General features: G+C 37.1%; 1 protein-coding gene across 4 annotated transcripts in view; it reads left to right on the top strand.

Moving 5' to 3' along the window:
• LOC131431001 (NPC intracellular cholesterol transporter 1) overlaps nucleotides 1-15804 on the top strand; it is a 105267-nt gene extending 89463 nt beyond the window's left edge. For 2 of the 4 annotated variants that reach the window (XM_058596348.1, XM_058596346.1), the window contains 3 exons: nucleotides 370-449; nucleotides 7367-7418; nucleotides 13122-15804. In XM_058596348.1, coding sequence (XP_058452331.1) covers nucleotides 370-449; nucleotides 7367-7418; nucleotides 13122-13561 — 572 coding nt within the window. In that variant the 3' untranslated portion in view covers nucleotides 13562-15804. The remainder of the gene's footprint in view (nucleotides 1-369; nucleotides 450-7366; nucleotides 7419-13121) is intronic. The other 2 variants (XM_058596349.1, XM_058596347.1) reach the window with 2 other exon arrangements.
• Nucleotides 15805-17591: the final 1787 nt, after the last annotated feature.

The raw sequence follows: 17591 nt of genomic DNA, 5'->3' as shown, positions 1-17591 counted from the left end.
TCAAAATCCCAACATACACGATTTTATGATTCATAAACAAGCTGCTCATCTAAACTCAATACAATTTCTTGTTTCGTGGATCGAAAATGAATGTTGAATATTCGACGTTTTAATATTTGATGCTATCCATATATTTGCAGTGGCGAACATGATAGTGAATGAATCGAAAGAAAATCCTGTATTTTGGACTTCAATAGTAATCTTTTTATCATCTCTTTCCGTTTCTTTTTGGCTCCTCCGTTCAAACAAAAAATCCATCAATCCCAAATCTCGTGTACGAACTTGCTCTTATGCTCGGATAATGATGAATTCGTCCCTGGGAATCATTTAACCATTGACACTCACTAACTGCACACTTACACACTCCAGGCGCTCCCATCAACAAAGTGAAACTGGCGAACCATCGACGACAGGCGCTGCAGGACACCCAGGAGACCTCACTCTCAAACGTAAGCAAACCGATCCGTTCTGTGGTTTTCATTGTTGAATATTGAATATTGCACCAAGCTCTCCAACCCGACTGTGGTTCTCCCAGCTGTACATAGCTTAGTCGCACCAGTAATATCATTTCTAATAGCACCTGTGTTAATAGTAGCAGTAGTTTCCTAAGAGCAAGCATGAGGTTTTTTTCCGTAGTATTTATTATAATTAATTTAATAATTCAATCGGGCAGGGTTAGTTAGTTATTGTAGACTGAGAAACATCATACCTAATAATTGTTTGTTTGCTTGAATGAATTATGGTCTTAAAAATAGTATTTTCCAATATGTACTAAATTTACTAATGTCAATCTCCCAGGAACACATGTTCCTTCACAGAAAATCATTTATCTAGGATTATCAAATCCCAAAAAATAGCCAATGAACGACCCACACGTGGTTTAAGCCGTTAATAAACGACAACAACAACAATTTATGAACTTATACACTCATGTTTTTTTGCAGTTTTTTCATGCGAATTTTTAAAATATTCGCTTTTTTATGTGGTTATTTTGATGCGAATTTTCAAATTTTACGACTTTTTTATGCTAGTTTACGAAGTCGTGCGTTTTTTTCCAAGTCCCAGAGTTTAATTTTATTTGAGAAAAAATATTTTTCGAGATCACTCCAGATCCAGATATTTTCATAAACTTCTAGTAAAAAAAAAATATTGCCTTAGTTTTGTAGTTTTTTATGCGACTTTTCGAAGCTACGCGTTTTTTTTTTGTGCAATTGGCTGCGAAGTCTGTTGAAACAGAAATTCAACCTTCTGTAATGCCAAGACTTTGCTTATTTGTATCTAATACCGTTTTCGTTTATTGTTCAGAGCAGCCCGAAAGCTGACCCAGAGTCGGCCAAACAACGTTTGATATGTTTGTTTTAGCAACCTGCGGTCGCTCTAGATCGGACTCCAATCGCGTAGTTTCGCTCTGAAAATTTTCTCGGGTCGCACCACGCATCCATGCAAGTTTGTTTATTTTTTCTTTTTTTTGTGAGTTGCTGTTTAGGGCGCGTACCACGTGTTCGTTTTACTCGGAGTCAGAGCCGCCCGCGTCTAGGTTTAAAAACGAAAACGGTATAAGTAACTATGAAAATGTTTATCGTTTTTACCTTTGTAATATAGAAAGCATTTGCAATCACTTGTAAATTTAACAAGAACAAAAAAAAAGCGCCCAAGGGCCAAGCGTCATATTTTGTTCGACACAGTTCTTCGAGTTGAGCTACGTCTGTGTATGAATATGTCACAAAAAAGGTTACTTCGAAAGTTACCATTGAAATTCCGAAAATAGCGAAACTTACTCGGATTTATCAACGATGGCCCAGGTTCAAATGAAAGGTCTACTGATACCCTCGGCTGTTATCGAATTTTAATTGAATCGAGCTCCCGGTTCCGCAGTTACGAGGTAATGAGTGTTCGAATTTTTAAACCGTCATTGAAAAAAGCTTGTTCTTAATCCACCTAGCGGCTTAATAATACTCTTTCTTTCTTTCCGTTCAAAAAAGTTTTTTTTTAACATTCATAGAATTATATCTTCGGAACAAAAAGTGTTAACTCTGAGCATAACGAACTCATTGAATAATCAAATAGTAGCCTTCAAACGTGTCTAAGTTTTTCGAAATCGGTTTGGGCATCATTGAGAAAATCGAGTGTTGAAAAAAATGCAGTATGTCACTTATAAGTTCAGAACCGTGAATATTCGCCTTCCATAACTTGAAAAACGTCCTCACAGTAGCTTTTAGATAATCTTGAGTTTATCTAAATTATTTTAGCCATCTCCGAGAAAATTGAGCGGGAAAAGTGTGTTTTGTCGGTTACGTCACTTATGCCATTATATCTCCGGAACCTCAAGTGACCACCATTTGATTTTTGGACTTGATCAGGGTGACAAGTGACCGGTAGCATAATGATTTTTTTTTCAACAATCGAAGAGTAAGAGACAATACCCAATTTTGCGTTTGAGCGAAATGTTCAATACAAGTGTCGAAATAACTTATTGTCCATTGAAAATTGGGCCAACACCTCATGTCTCGTCCAACGAGTTTTTTAAGTTGTTATCAATAACAGCATAATGAAAGCTCATTTTGAAAAATAAGGATAATTTGGATGCTTCTGTTGGATTTTTATTAAATTTTTAAATAAGTATTCAAAACACCTGCAAAATTTATGGCAAAATCTCTAGGTAGCATAGGGAAAATATGTAAGTTTTAAAGTTTGCTAATAATTGCCCTTGTTTTATCTTAATTTGTCTCAGTAAGGTTATCTTGAGATAACCTAAGGTTATCTTGAGATAACCAGTAAGGGGCTCGCAAAATTGGAAGAGTTGAAACTGGTTTCTGAGAAAGATTTAGAAAATTAATTGATTTGTTCAGTGGATCTATGTTTAATTTTCTTTTAAAGGTCCTCAACTATTCCATAGTAGGATCACAAGAACAGTGATATGGATGTAGATGAAGGTGAATTGAATCAAGTTTGAGCTTTTGGAACTTCAATAATGATTTTAATTATTTACGGCTGTATCTATATTTCCCAAAACAAATTCAGGGTTTACATTCGATAGTATTCTAGTCGATAAGTTCTAAACTGGTAGAATATATAATTAATTGAACTAATCATTGCTTAATTTTTTGCAAAATCTTAGATATACATACATCCAATGTTTTTATATTCAATTCTATTACATGGAAATTCATCTGAGGGTATCGTTCATTGAGCAGATGTGCTTGCAAGCGACATAATTTAACATTTTATATCCATATAACAATTTATTGCCGATAATTTGGCAGAAAGCGGCTCGATATTTTTCTACATTGTATACAAAATTTTCAATCTGGTAGAAGCTGCTACAAGAACTCGCTGTCTTTCAATGCATGAACCGTGCAAGAATTTTTCTACATTTCTTCGCTCCACTTCATACTCTGAGTATTTCACACCCCTAACAAAATATATACAGTCCGGCAATGATCCAAGAGAGAATCGCAAATTGACAATTATCGACTTGATGATTCTCATACTAGGTTACAATATACAATATTTCAAAACCCTGGTCTGGAGCATTCACAGACATTTTCATAGACACCACTTATACAAAGATTAATTGCACATAGTTAGAATCAGCGGCAATAGTAAAATGATTCTGTCGCAATTATCCACTGCCCGTATATAATATATACGAGAATAAGCGACCGTGTGTTGCTTCAGAGAGAATCCCCACAGCAGCGTGCTAACCCGTGATGCTCAGACAGGCCATCGAGAGAATTTCGCTCTCGCACTGGTGTTTATTCTATGTTATGTGAACCATGACGGTGTTTTGTTGCTGAGATGATATCCGTCTCTCTTTGATGGCAATGATTGAATATTATGAAGAGTTGGAAGAGGGCGTTCTTTGGTACGATAAAAGCCTTCCTTGCCCATTCTGCCGTTTATAATTTTCCCGCTGATCTGAGATTTCCACTTTTACTTCCGGAAGGAGCGAAGAGCGATTTGAAGTTGCAAGCATAGGTTGTTGTTGTTTTTTCCGAGTGGCAAGCGTCCGTTATTGGCCGAAAATAACATGTTTTAACGATAGTAATATAAAGTTAAAACCGCACTGTTCACACTAATACCGACGACACGACCTGCCACTCGCTTTCAAAACTGTATCGTAAATTTAACTACCCCTCAGTAACTCGTAATGTCAAACTGCAGTCTTTGAAAATATATTTGAAACTGGCAACCCAGGATTATAAACTGTTGTTTGTCTAATAACAGTTACCAGAGCCATGGTTACTTATATTGTATAATGAAAAATGTAAATAGAACAAAACGAACCAAGATGCAGCACCTAATTTCACCACGGTTTTAGCGTCGTTGGCATACGAATAAGATGAAAATATTTCATATTGGTTTAACAGAAATATTTAATTTATATAACACCTAATGATTTATATTATGTGTGTTTTACATAATCTGAAAGGTTTCAGAATTGAGCTGTAATTGCTGATATAAGACTTCCCTCCCAAATACGATTTATTATTTTCTTATAGTTGGACAGCGTGCCGCGTAACAAGTGCCGCGAGTCATACCTAAGCTGATTCCCCCGGTTTGCACCCGGTACTTGTGAACTAATTGTTGCATATATTTTGAATAATTTTTTATCTTGAAAAAGTAGAAATATACCATGGTAGGATCAACATTTACCATATAGACTGAACACGCTCAGATCTTGTAACTGATCGAATTTCAGGGCATCATATCCATACTTTAGATGCTTCACGCATGTCGACATAAAACAGTGTATATCCATCTTTTTCCAAAGAACAATTGGATGGATAACTCTAATTTAAGAACAGGAAACAAATCTCGATTCAAGATCAAGGAAACAGATGCGTGTATTCTGAGGCGGTTTTGTCTCTTACAAAATTGAAGAACTTGTTGGAGCTTCCAAATAATGGTTTCGGTTTTATTCATGAAAAGACATGCTGCTAGATGACAGAATTATAAGTCGTTTGAATAAAAAGTAATAGTTTTTTCAAACTTACGCAGAAGTAATCGAGCGATACTCGAAATCAGAATAACTTTTCCAATTTGTTTGTTTATTTACTTCACTAGAGCGTCTTGGTAACTAACTTGTAGCAACCAGAACAGTGTTGTCTGAGAAATTTGTTTTATTGATTTACGAGGGGACGCCCAATTTGCGGTAACTGGAGGTGAATCACTCACGAACACCTTTTTTCAGATTTTTCTTCGGAGTGGCTGGTCGTGTCGTCGCTAATACCGTTTTCGTTTATTGATCAGAGCAGCCCGAAAGCTGACCCAGAGTCGCCCAAACAACGTTTGATATGTTTGTTTTAGCAACCGCCAGGTCATTTTTCCATTATCGGTATTTTGGAAGAACATATCTGTATTGTGATATAGAGGTCAAAAATCTGTATAAATACCGAGAAATCGGTATACCTGGCAACGTTGGTACCAGTTTTCAGTTTTGTTTTATTATGATTACATGGCTACTTTGATGGAAAACTGCTGTTGTTGAACAGCTTGTCAATTGACATAGTCGAAAAGTGAAGAAAAATGCTAGCAGGGTTGTGCTTTACTGACAATTATATCATGTTATTTCGGAAAAATCATGTTTAAATGTGACGTTTATGAATATGAAATAACGCAAAAGTAAAACATGTTATTTCGCTTAAAACATGAAATCGGAGTTATAACATGTTTTAACTCAAAGTGTGAACATAGTATAACACTAGGGGTCTCCGAAACTCGTTTTTTCAGCAATTCTATATCCTTCCTATAGAAAAAAAATCATGAAGATACATACAAATACTTGATAAAAATTGTTGATATTTTTTTATAATGTGATAGTGTATTTCCCAAATAGATCCCTAAAAATTTTAAATTTTCATATATTTTTCTACGCAAAAAAATTGAAGTAGAGTGAAAAACGCACACCACTCGTGGCAAATACTCCCAATTTATTAGTTTAATAATTTCAGATGAGGGTATGCGACCTAGCATGTCTGCTTAGCAGTTTAAATTGAACTGCTAGATGGCAATGCGGTTTGAACTACTTAAAGTACTGATGAGTCGAAGGGGAAACGTGGCGAAAATGAATCTACTTCTATTTATAACGTTTCAACCACAACGTCATTCGCTACGATTTATTTGTGGTTATGTCGAACAGCTAATTTGCACTAAGTAAAACTGTTTGAATAAATACTTTGAAAGAAACAGTGGGTGAGCGCATTTGCTCCGGTCTCGCCATGTTTGATATATTTCACATCAATAAAAAACAGTAGGTGGATTCAAAACAAGACCTTCATACCGAAGTTCTTGTGATCAGTTTAAGTGTATGGCTTTAAATTTAATTTTATAAATTAATCTGGGAAATCGGACAATTTATGGAAATCAACCGAGACTCAACATATTCAAATCAGAATTTTTTTTTAAATTTTCTTATAATGATAAAGTTCATCACTTTTTTTACAATTACATTTCTTAGCTCTTAACTTCCAAACTGGAATTCGCATCGGGACAATCAGAAATATGGCCCAAATGACACGTTTACATTTACATGCCATTCAGAAATTGTTCTACTCAATTCCGAACTATGTGCTCTTTAGGTTTAGATGCTCAATTAAGCCCAGTTGTCTTTTTGAAACTCGTTACAAAAAGCACTCATGCATGTGGAATGCATTCACCTTTACTACATACATCATGGAGTCAGGGAATGTAGCTTCATAGGTTGACTTTTCTAACAGGTGTTGGTGCAGTGGATTTTCACTTATACTTTATTATTATCATACCAATTTAGAACTGTTTGCTATTTTTTTCCCTGTGTTTTGGATTGCTTGATGAACTCGACGACAATATTATAAATTTATATGTATTCTGTATGTTTACTTTGAACATGACATTATATAGAATAAATAACCGATATTTGAATAAATTTATTGGATTCATCAAGTACATAATATGAAGTCGATTGATTTTCATGCATGATAAACCATAACTATTTCAGATGTCTCATAACTTACTAGCAATAACAGTCAAGACAAATTTGGTAGAGGTTAAATGAGAACTACTGGGTATTAAGGAAAAGTTTTATTTTCAAAAATCGGATAACACACTCAGATTACAGATTTGCAGAAGTGTCTTCGTGAAGATCCAAAAATATATTTAGGTTGTTGTATAGGTAGCTGATGGTCATTTCTAAGTACTTACTTTTTATATACTAAAAATGCGAAAAACGTTTCCATTATAATCACCACAAATCAATAGGTTTATGTACATTTTCAGTTTCACCAATCTATACTTGTTTTAAGCGAATTGGATTAAATATTTGGTCTAACTTTGTTTGATTACCACCATGTTTTTCTTTTTTCGTTTTGTCTTATTTTTCTTACAGCGCTGGGAAGAACGAATCTTTGTCTTTGATCAAATCGAAGCCGATGTCCACGGTCAATAAGTATTCCATGTTGCGTGTATAGAAGCTACCAAGCCAAAGCCTTTAGCGAACAAAACAAAAAAACCACCGAATCTTTTAAAATTAATGTTTAGAGAGCACATCAGATCACATCCTCGCTTAACATATTTTCAGTGCAATGGCGAATGTTTATTTTAGTTCTTATTTTAAGTTGCTCTGCCAAAGAACAGTGCCTTCTAAAGATAACTTGTAGTGTTTGTAGGCATCGTAGCTTCTACTGCAAAATATTGACCCAATCGGCTGCTGTGATATAGGTCAACTACGTAATACTCGTTATTTGCTTGGTCAATTTGGTAAGAATCGAGAATTTGGTTGTTGTTTTGAATGTTAGATGCACGGTGCATTTTATCGTAGCAACTAAAGCAAACATTGTTGGCAATTGCATATCGAACTTTGAACGTTGTAACTCCCAGTCAAATGACTTGCGGTGTTGGAACGGAACAGCACTAGATCATAACCGAGAAATCTGAAAAATTCAATCATGAAACTTTTTGCCCTAAATAGTTTTCACGAAAAAACCTCGTTTCTAAAATATGCGTTTCCTGTTTCTGTTTATTCGAAACTGCTTAATAAAATTTGCAACATCAAGGGGCAGTGTATTCATAAACACATGGTTGATATTTTCATATTACTCAATGTAAAATCGATGACGCACTGTAAATATGTAAATATGTTTTGTGAGGTCGCTCCAAAATAGTACAATAAGCAAGCAAACCAATATCGAATTACCTAAATCTTTCGCTTGTCTCTCATCTTTCTTAACTTTTTTGTTGTTCACAGTCTTTTTAACGAGTAAGACCAAACGTATTCTAAATTTTCGGGTCGCCCAAGACTGTTTTGCACTTCTGGTCCGCAAGCATCCGTCACTATTGCACACTCTTAGTGGGTTCAAAAACAAAAATTGGGCTCCTAAAATAATTGAAAATTACACATGACGTAAAACAAAGCATGCCATATTTTTGGGAAAAGAAAATTTGATATCACAACGAATAACATTTAAATGTGAGCTTTCTGTCTGCTTTGAAGTCAAAATCAGTTAAATTAGCTATGGAATTATTGACATATTTTTTATGTGTATTGAGACGTAAACTTGCATAATTTTTCGTGTTGTGCACTACACAAGTCTTTTCAATGTTATTTTTTACCTTTCCTTCCCGTCAGGAAAATGGTGAAAAGTCATGACAAGATACAGCCTTTCAAGTAACCAGGGAAACGCTCCATTAGGGTCAATTAGTCCAAACAGTTTTGCCTTTCTCATCACTGTGAAAACCGACTTGAACCAAGGGCATAGTGCCATGTATAATTCGAATCAGTTCGTCGAGATCGCAAAATGTCTGTGTGCATAAAATTCCGGTTCCGGAATTACAAGGTGCTATGTGCAAAACATTTAATAAAATAGATCATTTAAATCTTTTTTTTTATCCCGCATTTGATTATTCTCTCGTCAATGTGTCGATCGTTTTCAATTGAATTTCAGTATGAAGAAAATATGTTGTGTACTTACAATCAAAATCCAGAGGCATCTCACCAATGGGATCGTTAGAAATCTTGGAATGGCCGAAGTTGTCGAATAGACAAGGCAAGTTATACAAAAGTTCAAGATCCGTCATTTCAAGAGGTCGCTAAAAATGCCAAGGTGTCAGTTTTAGGTCAGCCATTGAGAAAACACAAGCACCGAGAAACTTCAACCGAATTTGCTCCCCAATTCTTACGTCATTTTGCCGTCAACTTCCTGGGCAAGTATATTTCGTTGATCAGTTTAAGTTCGATGTTCCGGAGGATGCTCGCAAGGAGAAATTAAATAAAATTTGCCAAGAAGTGCCAAGATAAATGTTCAATACGGAGCAATCAACGGTGCGTTGTTAAGAATCATAAGAAGCGTCTTTTGTCATTCGTAAGGAAGCACAAAGGAATGTTGGCCTGATCTAGCATCCTGCCACAACGCTTGAAACGCGTTGGAATGGTACCCCGAGCCAACGGAGTCAATTTTTTGCTATAAGTCATGAGGCTTCCAAATTCATTAGAACTAAGCACTATTGAGAAATTCTGGAAAATCATGAAGACAACGTCGCGAACATGATAAAACAGAGCTGAATTTGAAGAAAAGTTTGGTATCAGGTGTACAACTTTGCTTCCGCCGTTTTCCGATAGGTGGCAGTACCGACTGAGGCTGGTCAAAATACATAGATGATAATGCCTTTAAAGTGAGTGTGTACAGTGCCTAACGAATTGTCATCACCGTTTCAGTGACAGTTATTCTTGTTTTCGTATTATTCACGCTCGAAAATGTCTGTTTATGTGCCCAATTCTCGCCATTCGCGGGAAGTTTTACTTTTCTGTTACAATGCAGCTGAAGCGCGTCGAATGCTCTCAGAAACTTACGGTGATGCTGCTCTGAGTAAAAGAACGTGTCGGGAGTGGTTTCAACGTTTTAAAAATGGTGATTTCAATGTCGAAGACAAACATTGTAGTGGAAGAGAAAAAATCTTCAAAGATGAATAACTAGAAGCATTGCTTGATAAAGATTCGTGTCAAACCCAAAAAGAGCTTGCCGAATCGATGAGAATGAGTCAGCAAGTCATTTTAAAACGTTTCAAGGCCCTGGACATGATTCAGAAAGAAGGAAACTGGGTGCTGTACGAGTTGAAACCGAGGGACATCGAGCACCGTCTATTTGTATGTGAGCAACTGCTTCAAAGACAAAATCGTAAGGGGTTTTTACATCGAATTGTAACCGGTGATGAAAAGTGGGTTCGATACGATAATCCTAAACGCAGAAAATCATGGGGAAAGCTTGGGCATGCTACTTCGTCGAAGGCAAAACCGAATATTCACGGCGCCAAGATTATGATTTGTATTTTGGTGGGATCAGCTCGGTGTGATTTACTACGAGCTCTTAAAACCGGGTGAAACCATCACAGGAGATCGCTACCGAACGCAACTGATACGTTTTAGTCGCGCGCTAAAAGAAAAGCGGTCACAATATCAAGAGCGACATGACAAAGTCATCATCCTCCAACACGACAATGCTCGGCCTCACGTCGCAAAAGTGGTCAAAAAGTACCTGGAAACGCTGAAATGAGAAGTCTTGCCCCACCCGCCGTATTCTCCAGATGTCGCCCCTTCTGACTTCCACCTATTCCGTTCGATGGCATACGGCCTGGCAGATCAACATTTTCAATCCTTCGAAGAGTTGGAAAAATGGATTGCTTCATGGATAGCGTCAAAAGAGGACTTCTTTTTTCGAGTCGGGATCAGAAAATTGCCGGAAAGATGGGAGAAAGTTGTCGCTTTCGACGGACAATACTTTGAATAAGACATCTGTAAGCAATTTTCGCAATAAAGCTTTTAATTTTGAAGCGGAAGCAAAGTTTTACACCTGATAAAACAACCAAAACACGTAACGAATCGGATTTTCGAGATGGCAGACGAAATTAATAAAAAAAATTTGTCAATCATAATTCATTGATAGTCTTTACGGAGTGTATCGAAAACAAGCTATCCACAAAATTTTCTTTCAAACTATGATAAAAACGATATTTTATTCAAACTAAAAAATCATCCTTTATTGTACGAGGTTAAACTTGAGCATAATAAAAACCGGATGAAGTTTAAGTTACTCCTTCACGAATTTTCGAACTTTTGATCGAACGCTCTTCATCAAGTTCCGAACAAGTGTTGCATCGCATTTTTTGGACGTTTGAGTCCAAATTTTTTTTAAACTCCTGCATGTTCCCAGCTGCCTTGCCAGTCTTCTTGGAGACCCTCTTCACGATTGCTCAGTAAAGTTCGATGGGTCGAAGCTGAGGGCAATTTGGTGGATTGATATTTTTCTCAACGAAATTTATACCCTTTTCCGCAAGCCAATTGAGAGTGGTTTTGGCATAGTGAGCCGACGCTAAATCCGGCCAAAACAGTGGAGGTGTGCTTCTTGTATAAAAGCAGTAATTTCTTTTTAGAATCTCAGATCGATAGATTTCTGCATTTATAGCTCGCTCACATCCTCCCCAACGATGAAAGTAAAGTATTGTGGAAGGGGTTTTGAGTCATCCGTTACATAAGTCGCATCGTCCATCAAAACGCATGCATCCGGACACTGCAAAAATGCGAATACAATTTCCGGGCCCTTGTTGCTGCTCGCTTCTTCTGTTCTAGTTTCGAGATTTTCTGATTCTTGTAGGCCTTCACGTGATTTCGCCTCTTGATACGCTGGATCATTCCGACACTCGTTCCTGCTTTTTTGGCCAAATCACGTATTGACATTGATTTGTTCTTCATGATTAGAGATACCACTTTCTGATCCAGTTTCGGGTTGGAAGAACCGGATTTTCTGCCTCTTCCTAGTAGCTCATCCAAAGAATAGTGTTCCCCAAACTTATTAATGATGATTTTAACACTGGCATGATGAATTCCAAACCGCTTCGCCAATTTTCGCATATTAATACCCTTCTCACTTAGCCATGTGTCCAGAACCTTAATTTTCACTTCCTTTTCAATAAGTGACATTTTGAAAACCGCAGAATTTCAACCGCACAAACAAGTAAACAAACGAAAGCTGACAGCCAAAAACACAGCATGCTGTGATCTGAGCATGAGAAACCATCACAAATACATGCGTACTACACAAATGTATGGATAGCTTATTTTCGATACACGCCTTATTCCCTGGTGAATTCTGGAAAATTCGATGATCTGTAATTCTGATGAGCAATTTTCATCGAATACACCCTTCATTCAAGCTCCTCCGAACATTATTCTTTGTTATGGAGCTTCGCTTTATTTCACAAACTCCAGTGTAATGTCGTCTTTTGCGAACGACTTCGAAAAGGTAACCAGTGAATCAATTTGCTAAACAAGCCTTGACGGAAGAGTTGTTTCTATCCTTCCTCGTCTGGTTCACTTTAGACGATTTTACTACAAGAGACACGGTAGAATTGTCGATTCCCAACTAATTCGCGGTTTACCTGTGAGACTAGACCGAATTCTCCACGAACGCGTCCATAATTGTGACGTAATTCTGCGCATGTAAACAAAACACTAAAATCGTTTTAAGTTAATTATATCAAGTTTGACCTGAACAATAACACACAAAAGTCCTTATATATTTTTTAACTATGATGAACACATCAATGTTATAATAATAATTATTGGCGGTAGTTGGGTTCTCTTTATTTTTAATGTATAGCCGTTCAAATTGAACTGTTGGTGCCACTTTTTTGTTCAGCTTTGATCGCTTAGTAAATCGAAAAAAATGAACCTGTTTCAAACGTATACGCTTTGTTTAGGTGAAGAATGTGCATATCTCTAGTATAAAAACTGTAGCTTATGGATTTGATTTTGTTCGATCGCGTTTCCCTTGAAATAACGAATTAGTTATACCTGGATGATTTGGAATTGGTATCTCATTTTTTTTAATAATTGTAAATTTTCATAGTTTCAAACTAACTAAACATAATTGAAGTAGCTTTATTCGTAATTTGAAATTTGCCTTGTCAATCACGGCCAGTATTTTTTTTTCATATGCTTCTACAATAGATTTTCTGTGCGCTTACTTGCTTAAGTTTAGATAAACAACACTGCAGTATTTCCTGATACGCTTTTTACCCATGCTTGAAAACGAGTAAGCATATAATTCCTACTTGTTTTTCACACCCTTTCTCTTCCGATGTCTCCGCAGGCGTGATGTACCGCAGAAGACGTTCCAACGACAACGTCAGCTCCCGCAACACCAACAATGAAATTGAGGACGATGATAATGATGAAGATGAAGACGAAGAACATCACTACCACCAACAGCACCACTACCACCACCAGCAGCAGCAGCAACAACAACAGCAACGTGTCCCTGAACGTCCAGCCAACAGTAAGCTGGGACGGGGGGGACAATATCAGCAGCAACAACAACAACAACAACAACCGCACGAAACGCGAGCCTTCGTCCATTCGGAAGCGTATACAGAGCAACTTACCGAACCTCTTCTGCAGCCATCAACCAGTCAGTGCGGCACCACGAACCGATCTGTAGTAGGGGAGGTGGCAGGAAGAACCGCGACAGCAGTAGGGCCTCCGTGTGACAGACATGTGATTCTCGACGACAAATCAGTAGGCATCAGCTAAGTCATCGAAGGTGAAGTCATCGTACTAACTTCCTACTTAACCTACCTACTGTTAATATTTATTCGAATTTGAATTGTTGAGGCTGGTTCATCGAAATTCTGGCTCTAGCATTTGTAAAGGGAATATATATAATATCATCAATTCAATCATCATCTGGAACATATAAACTATCACAGATCAATAGATCAAACTTTTCCTTGAAGATTCAAACGAATCGCGTGCGTGAGCGTGGCTGATAACTAAGATAGTAGATCTATTATATTTGATAGAGAGAGAGACAGAGAAGGCAAGATATGATGCACGGAAGAACTGGAGTTCTAATAGTAGCCGTTAAATTTAGAACATTATTTTGTACTGAATAACTAATGTTTACAAAGATTAAATAGCGCGTTGAAACGGATCTTTAGATAGACGATAACGAAAGAGTAACATTCTTATGAGTAATTTCAAGCAGCGAAATGTTAGGAAAGCAAATTCAGCAAAATCAAAATTGTTGTTCTGACCACGAATCACGGATACGAAAAGGTCGTTGGTAATGTTGTTATCTACTGGGGAGAAGGGCAAAAACGCATTACATCTAAACCAATGAAACTGTCAATGTCTAGGAAATAATCAAATGAAAAAGGCTAGTTTTTAGTTATATAAGAAAGTAAAATATTTCTTGCTAAATGTTACTAAGAAAAGCATGAAGAAAACAGCGAAAGCTTGTACACGGTCTTGTGCGTGTAGGACAAAAAAAAACATTGTTCATTGTTATGGTTGCGGTTGATTCGAAGTCGCGATTGGATGCCGTGGGAAAGTGTGCTAAAGTGAATCGCCTTAAATAACCGGTTCCTGATTTCATCGTCGTCGATGCAGTTGATCTGCTTGTGCAAAGGTGTGCACGTGAAGTATTACGTCCATGTGTCACAACGCCAGTTTGCAAAGCGGTTCCGAACTGACATATCTGCGAGTGTGTATTAGAGTATGTTTGAAAATAAATCGAGTAAAAGTCTACATATATATATATTTCTGTATTTATGAACAGTAGGTTACTGGCAGGCTTCGCGTTTCCGACCAAATAGAAAAAATTCTAGAATATAGGTAGGAATGAAACAGATAGGAAAAACTAGGTGACTCAATTTATAGGCCACAGAAAAGTGAGAAGAAGGCGGTGGTATGGCGGCTTCAGCGATGCACGGTGGTACCGATAGTTCAATATTTTGGATGGCCAACGTCATGGTCTCGAACCGAAAGTTAGACCCTTTCGGAATATAATTATTCTGACTTTTGAATTGATCTAAATCCATCATAATGACGATGTGTCAGACAGTACACATTATTAGATTTGAAAAACTTTTTACAGTCCATCCGGTTGAGTTAGTACATTTGTATACGTATAACGGTAGCTTATAAAATTTTGTTAATGTGTAAGACACGTTGAATTTTCGGGATTAGAAATCCTTCTGTTGCAATGTGCTTAAATAACTCGATTACTGAACCACTAAACTGCCCTATTTCGAACGTCCCAACCGCTCAATTTTGTTTTTGTTTGTTTTTATGCGCCCCAGGCCTTAGGCTCTGTATTGTGTTCACCGCTGGAGAATGGGTCAAGTACCTTACGCAGCTACACAACTGGACAAGTTTTAATTCATTAGCCAGCCATCATATTGAGCTATGTATTATTACCTGCACTCACTCGTTTCCACTGTGCAATAAAGCTGTACAAAAGTTTTGCCCTGTGAAGTAAGTGATTTTTGTTTATTTTTGCATCTACTGAACATTTCTGTTTTGTACAATGGTTACAAGCTTAATCCGGTCCAATAGTTGATTTTCTTTTTTCTTATGGCTGTAGAATTATTCTAGCATAGTTTTCGGGAGAAAGGTAGGCTTTCTTCGTGATTCCAATTATCGAAAAGTATTTCTAGACGATAGGATGCACATACATTGTACTAGGTTTGTATATTTTATCAATCACATTGTAGGACTTCAAAAGCATTGGCGTAGAAAGGAATTCTGAAATCATTTATACCTAGGTGAATGTTGTTCGTTTTAGTTAAACATTATTTTAGGTCTCAACTAGCGGTGTGTCCTTATGAATCAACAAACCCACAGTCGTTATGAACGGTTCTTGGGTTGGCGATTCGAACTGTATTTTAGACCATTAACTTTGCAACACGTGGCAATAGTGGAATCAAACTGTTAATTGTATTTTACCAAAAAATAAATGTGGAAAATAAACGAACTGAACTATTATACTACAACAGGTTTTTGTTTTATTGTTTCCTCTTTTTGTTGATATTCTCGAAAAGCGAAAGGTGTTAAAGGTTTGCCAGGAAGAATAGAAAAGACATGTTGCTTAACTCTTCGAGAGAGAGAATGACAGTAGAGCGTTTGTTAATCTGCAAAACAAAATAAGACTAGTTAAATCTGAGGAATGCATAACGAGTGAAATAATGAGACACGATTGCCTTGCGCACTACTCGCACTGAAACGGACGTTCAGATATCGATTTCTGCTTACCGACAAATATTGCCAGTTGGCACCGGTGTCAACATTACCGTTCTTACGAACAGTGGTACTAATCAAAATCGAGCTTTCCTAATAAAAATAAAACATGCATACCATTCATAGTCGAACGATAGGCTACCTGACAGAAGATGTGTATTAGGCAAGGGTTTTATTTTTCTATGCAAAACGGAACATATTAAACAGGTGTGTATAGGGATAGAACTAGAATTCCGTTTCCGATGGTTAGTATTTTGTGAAATGGTGCCCCGGCTGCACGCAAAAGAAAATAGGTATCAAGGCGGATTTTTGAACTTTTGTAGCACATCAACTATCAAAGGTAATCCAGGAATAACTCCAAATCTGTCTTGTATAATGTTGTAATAATTCACAAAATATAGAGTTGTTTTTGTAATAAAGTCCTTATTTCTTTTGTTGAGTTGAGAAATTCCTCCAATGCAGATCTTTATTACCGGTTAAAGCCGGGGTAAAATAACGATATAAAAAAAGTTTTATTCTAAAACGTGCATTCTGAGTGAACGATAAGCGATCCACAAAGCCTAACTACAGGCGATTTTTCGCTTATAAACGATCATCTACTTTTGTGGTTCCCAAAAAGGCCGTTCTATTTGGTTGGTCTTTGAGCGCTTGTTGAACGACATATTGCACGAAATATTCGTTCAATTTGCTGGAACGGTTTGTTGTATTTTCTCTTGCAAAAATAGTGTGAAAATTAAGTGTTACCTTTACATAGAAAGAAAATTTGTTGTTATTCTACGTGAAGTAGAAGTATTGTGCAGGTATGTAGTGTTAGTTTAAACAAATAAGTGGAAAAAACTTCAGAAATTCTGCAGTAAACCAACTCCTCATGTTAAAAATGGCTCAACAATGGACCTCTGTCTACCGGGTTTGTTGAACGAAAAAAATGGCATTCGGTTCAACGGTCTGTTTCAAAATCGGCAAACGAAGGTCCCGTGTTGGCCTCCCGTTGAACGATTGATTGGACTTTCATTGGACCAATGATCCAACGTATTGGACCAATGAAGGACCACCGTTGAACGTTTTTTTCTAAGTGGGATAACGCTCACTATTCCTATAGGTGTCATGCACAAATTACGTCATTATCGTATTTTCAAAGATGATTTAGTACATACTAGAGATGGTCGGGTATCGGGTATTTTACCCGAAACCCGACCCGTACCCGTACCCGACGGGTTTTTGGTCGGGTACGGGTAAAAAATTTTATTTTCAATCGGGTACGGGTCGGGTACGGGTAAAAAAAATTTACTGCTTACTCGGGTACGGGTCGGGTCGGGTAAAAAAATTTACTACTCACTCGGGTACGGGTCGGGTACGGGTAAATTTTTTTTTCTGATCGATTACCCGACCATTTGTACTTCACATAAATATGTTTACACGTTGACGAGAATTTTTTATTGCAAAACAGTTGTTCCGAAAAATAAACAATTTGATTCAAGGGGTTTTGACATTCGCGCCTAGAACCAGACCTGAAAACTGGCATCTTTTTCCAGAAAAAAACATT

Source organism: Malaya genurostris, chromosome 2 (genome assembly GCF_030247185.1).
Source record: "Malaya genurostris strain Urasoe2022 chromosome 2, Malgen_1.1, whole genome shotgun sequence".
NCBI classification, from domain to species: Eukaryota; Metazoa; Arthropoda; class Insecta; order Diptera; family Culicidae; genus Malaya; species Malaya genurostris.
The sequence above is the reverse complement of the archived record's forward strand: the minus strand, read 5'-3'. Positions and strand labels throughout refer to the sequence as shown.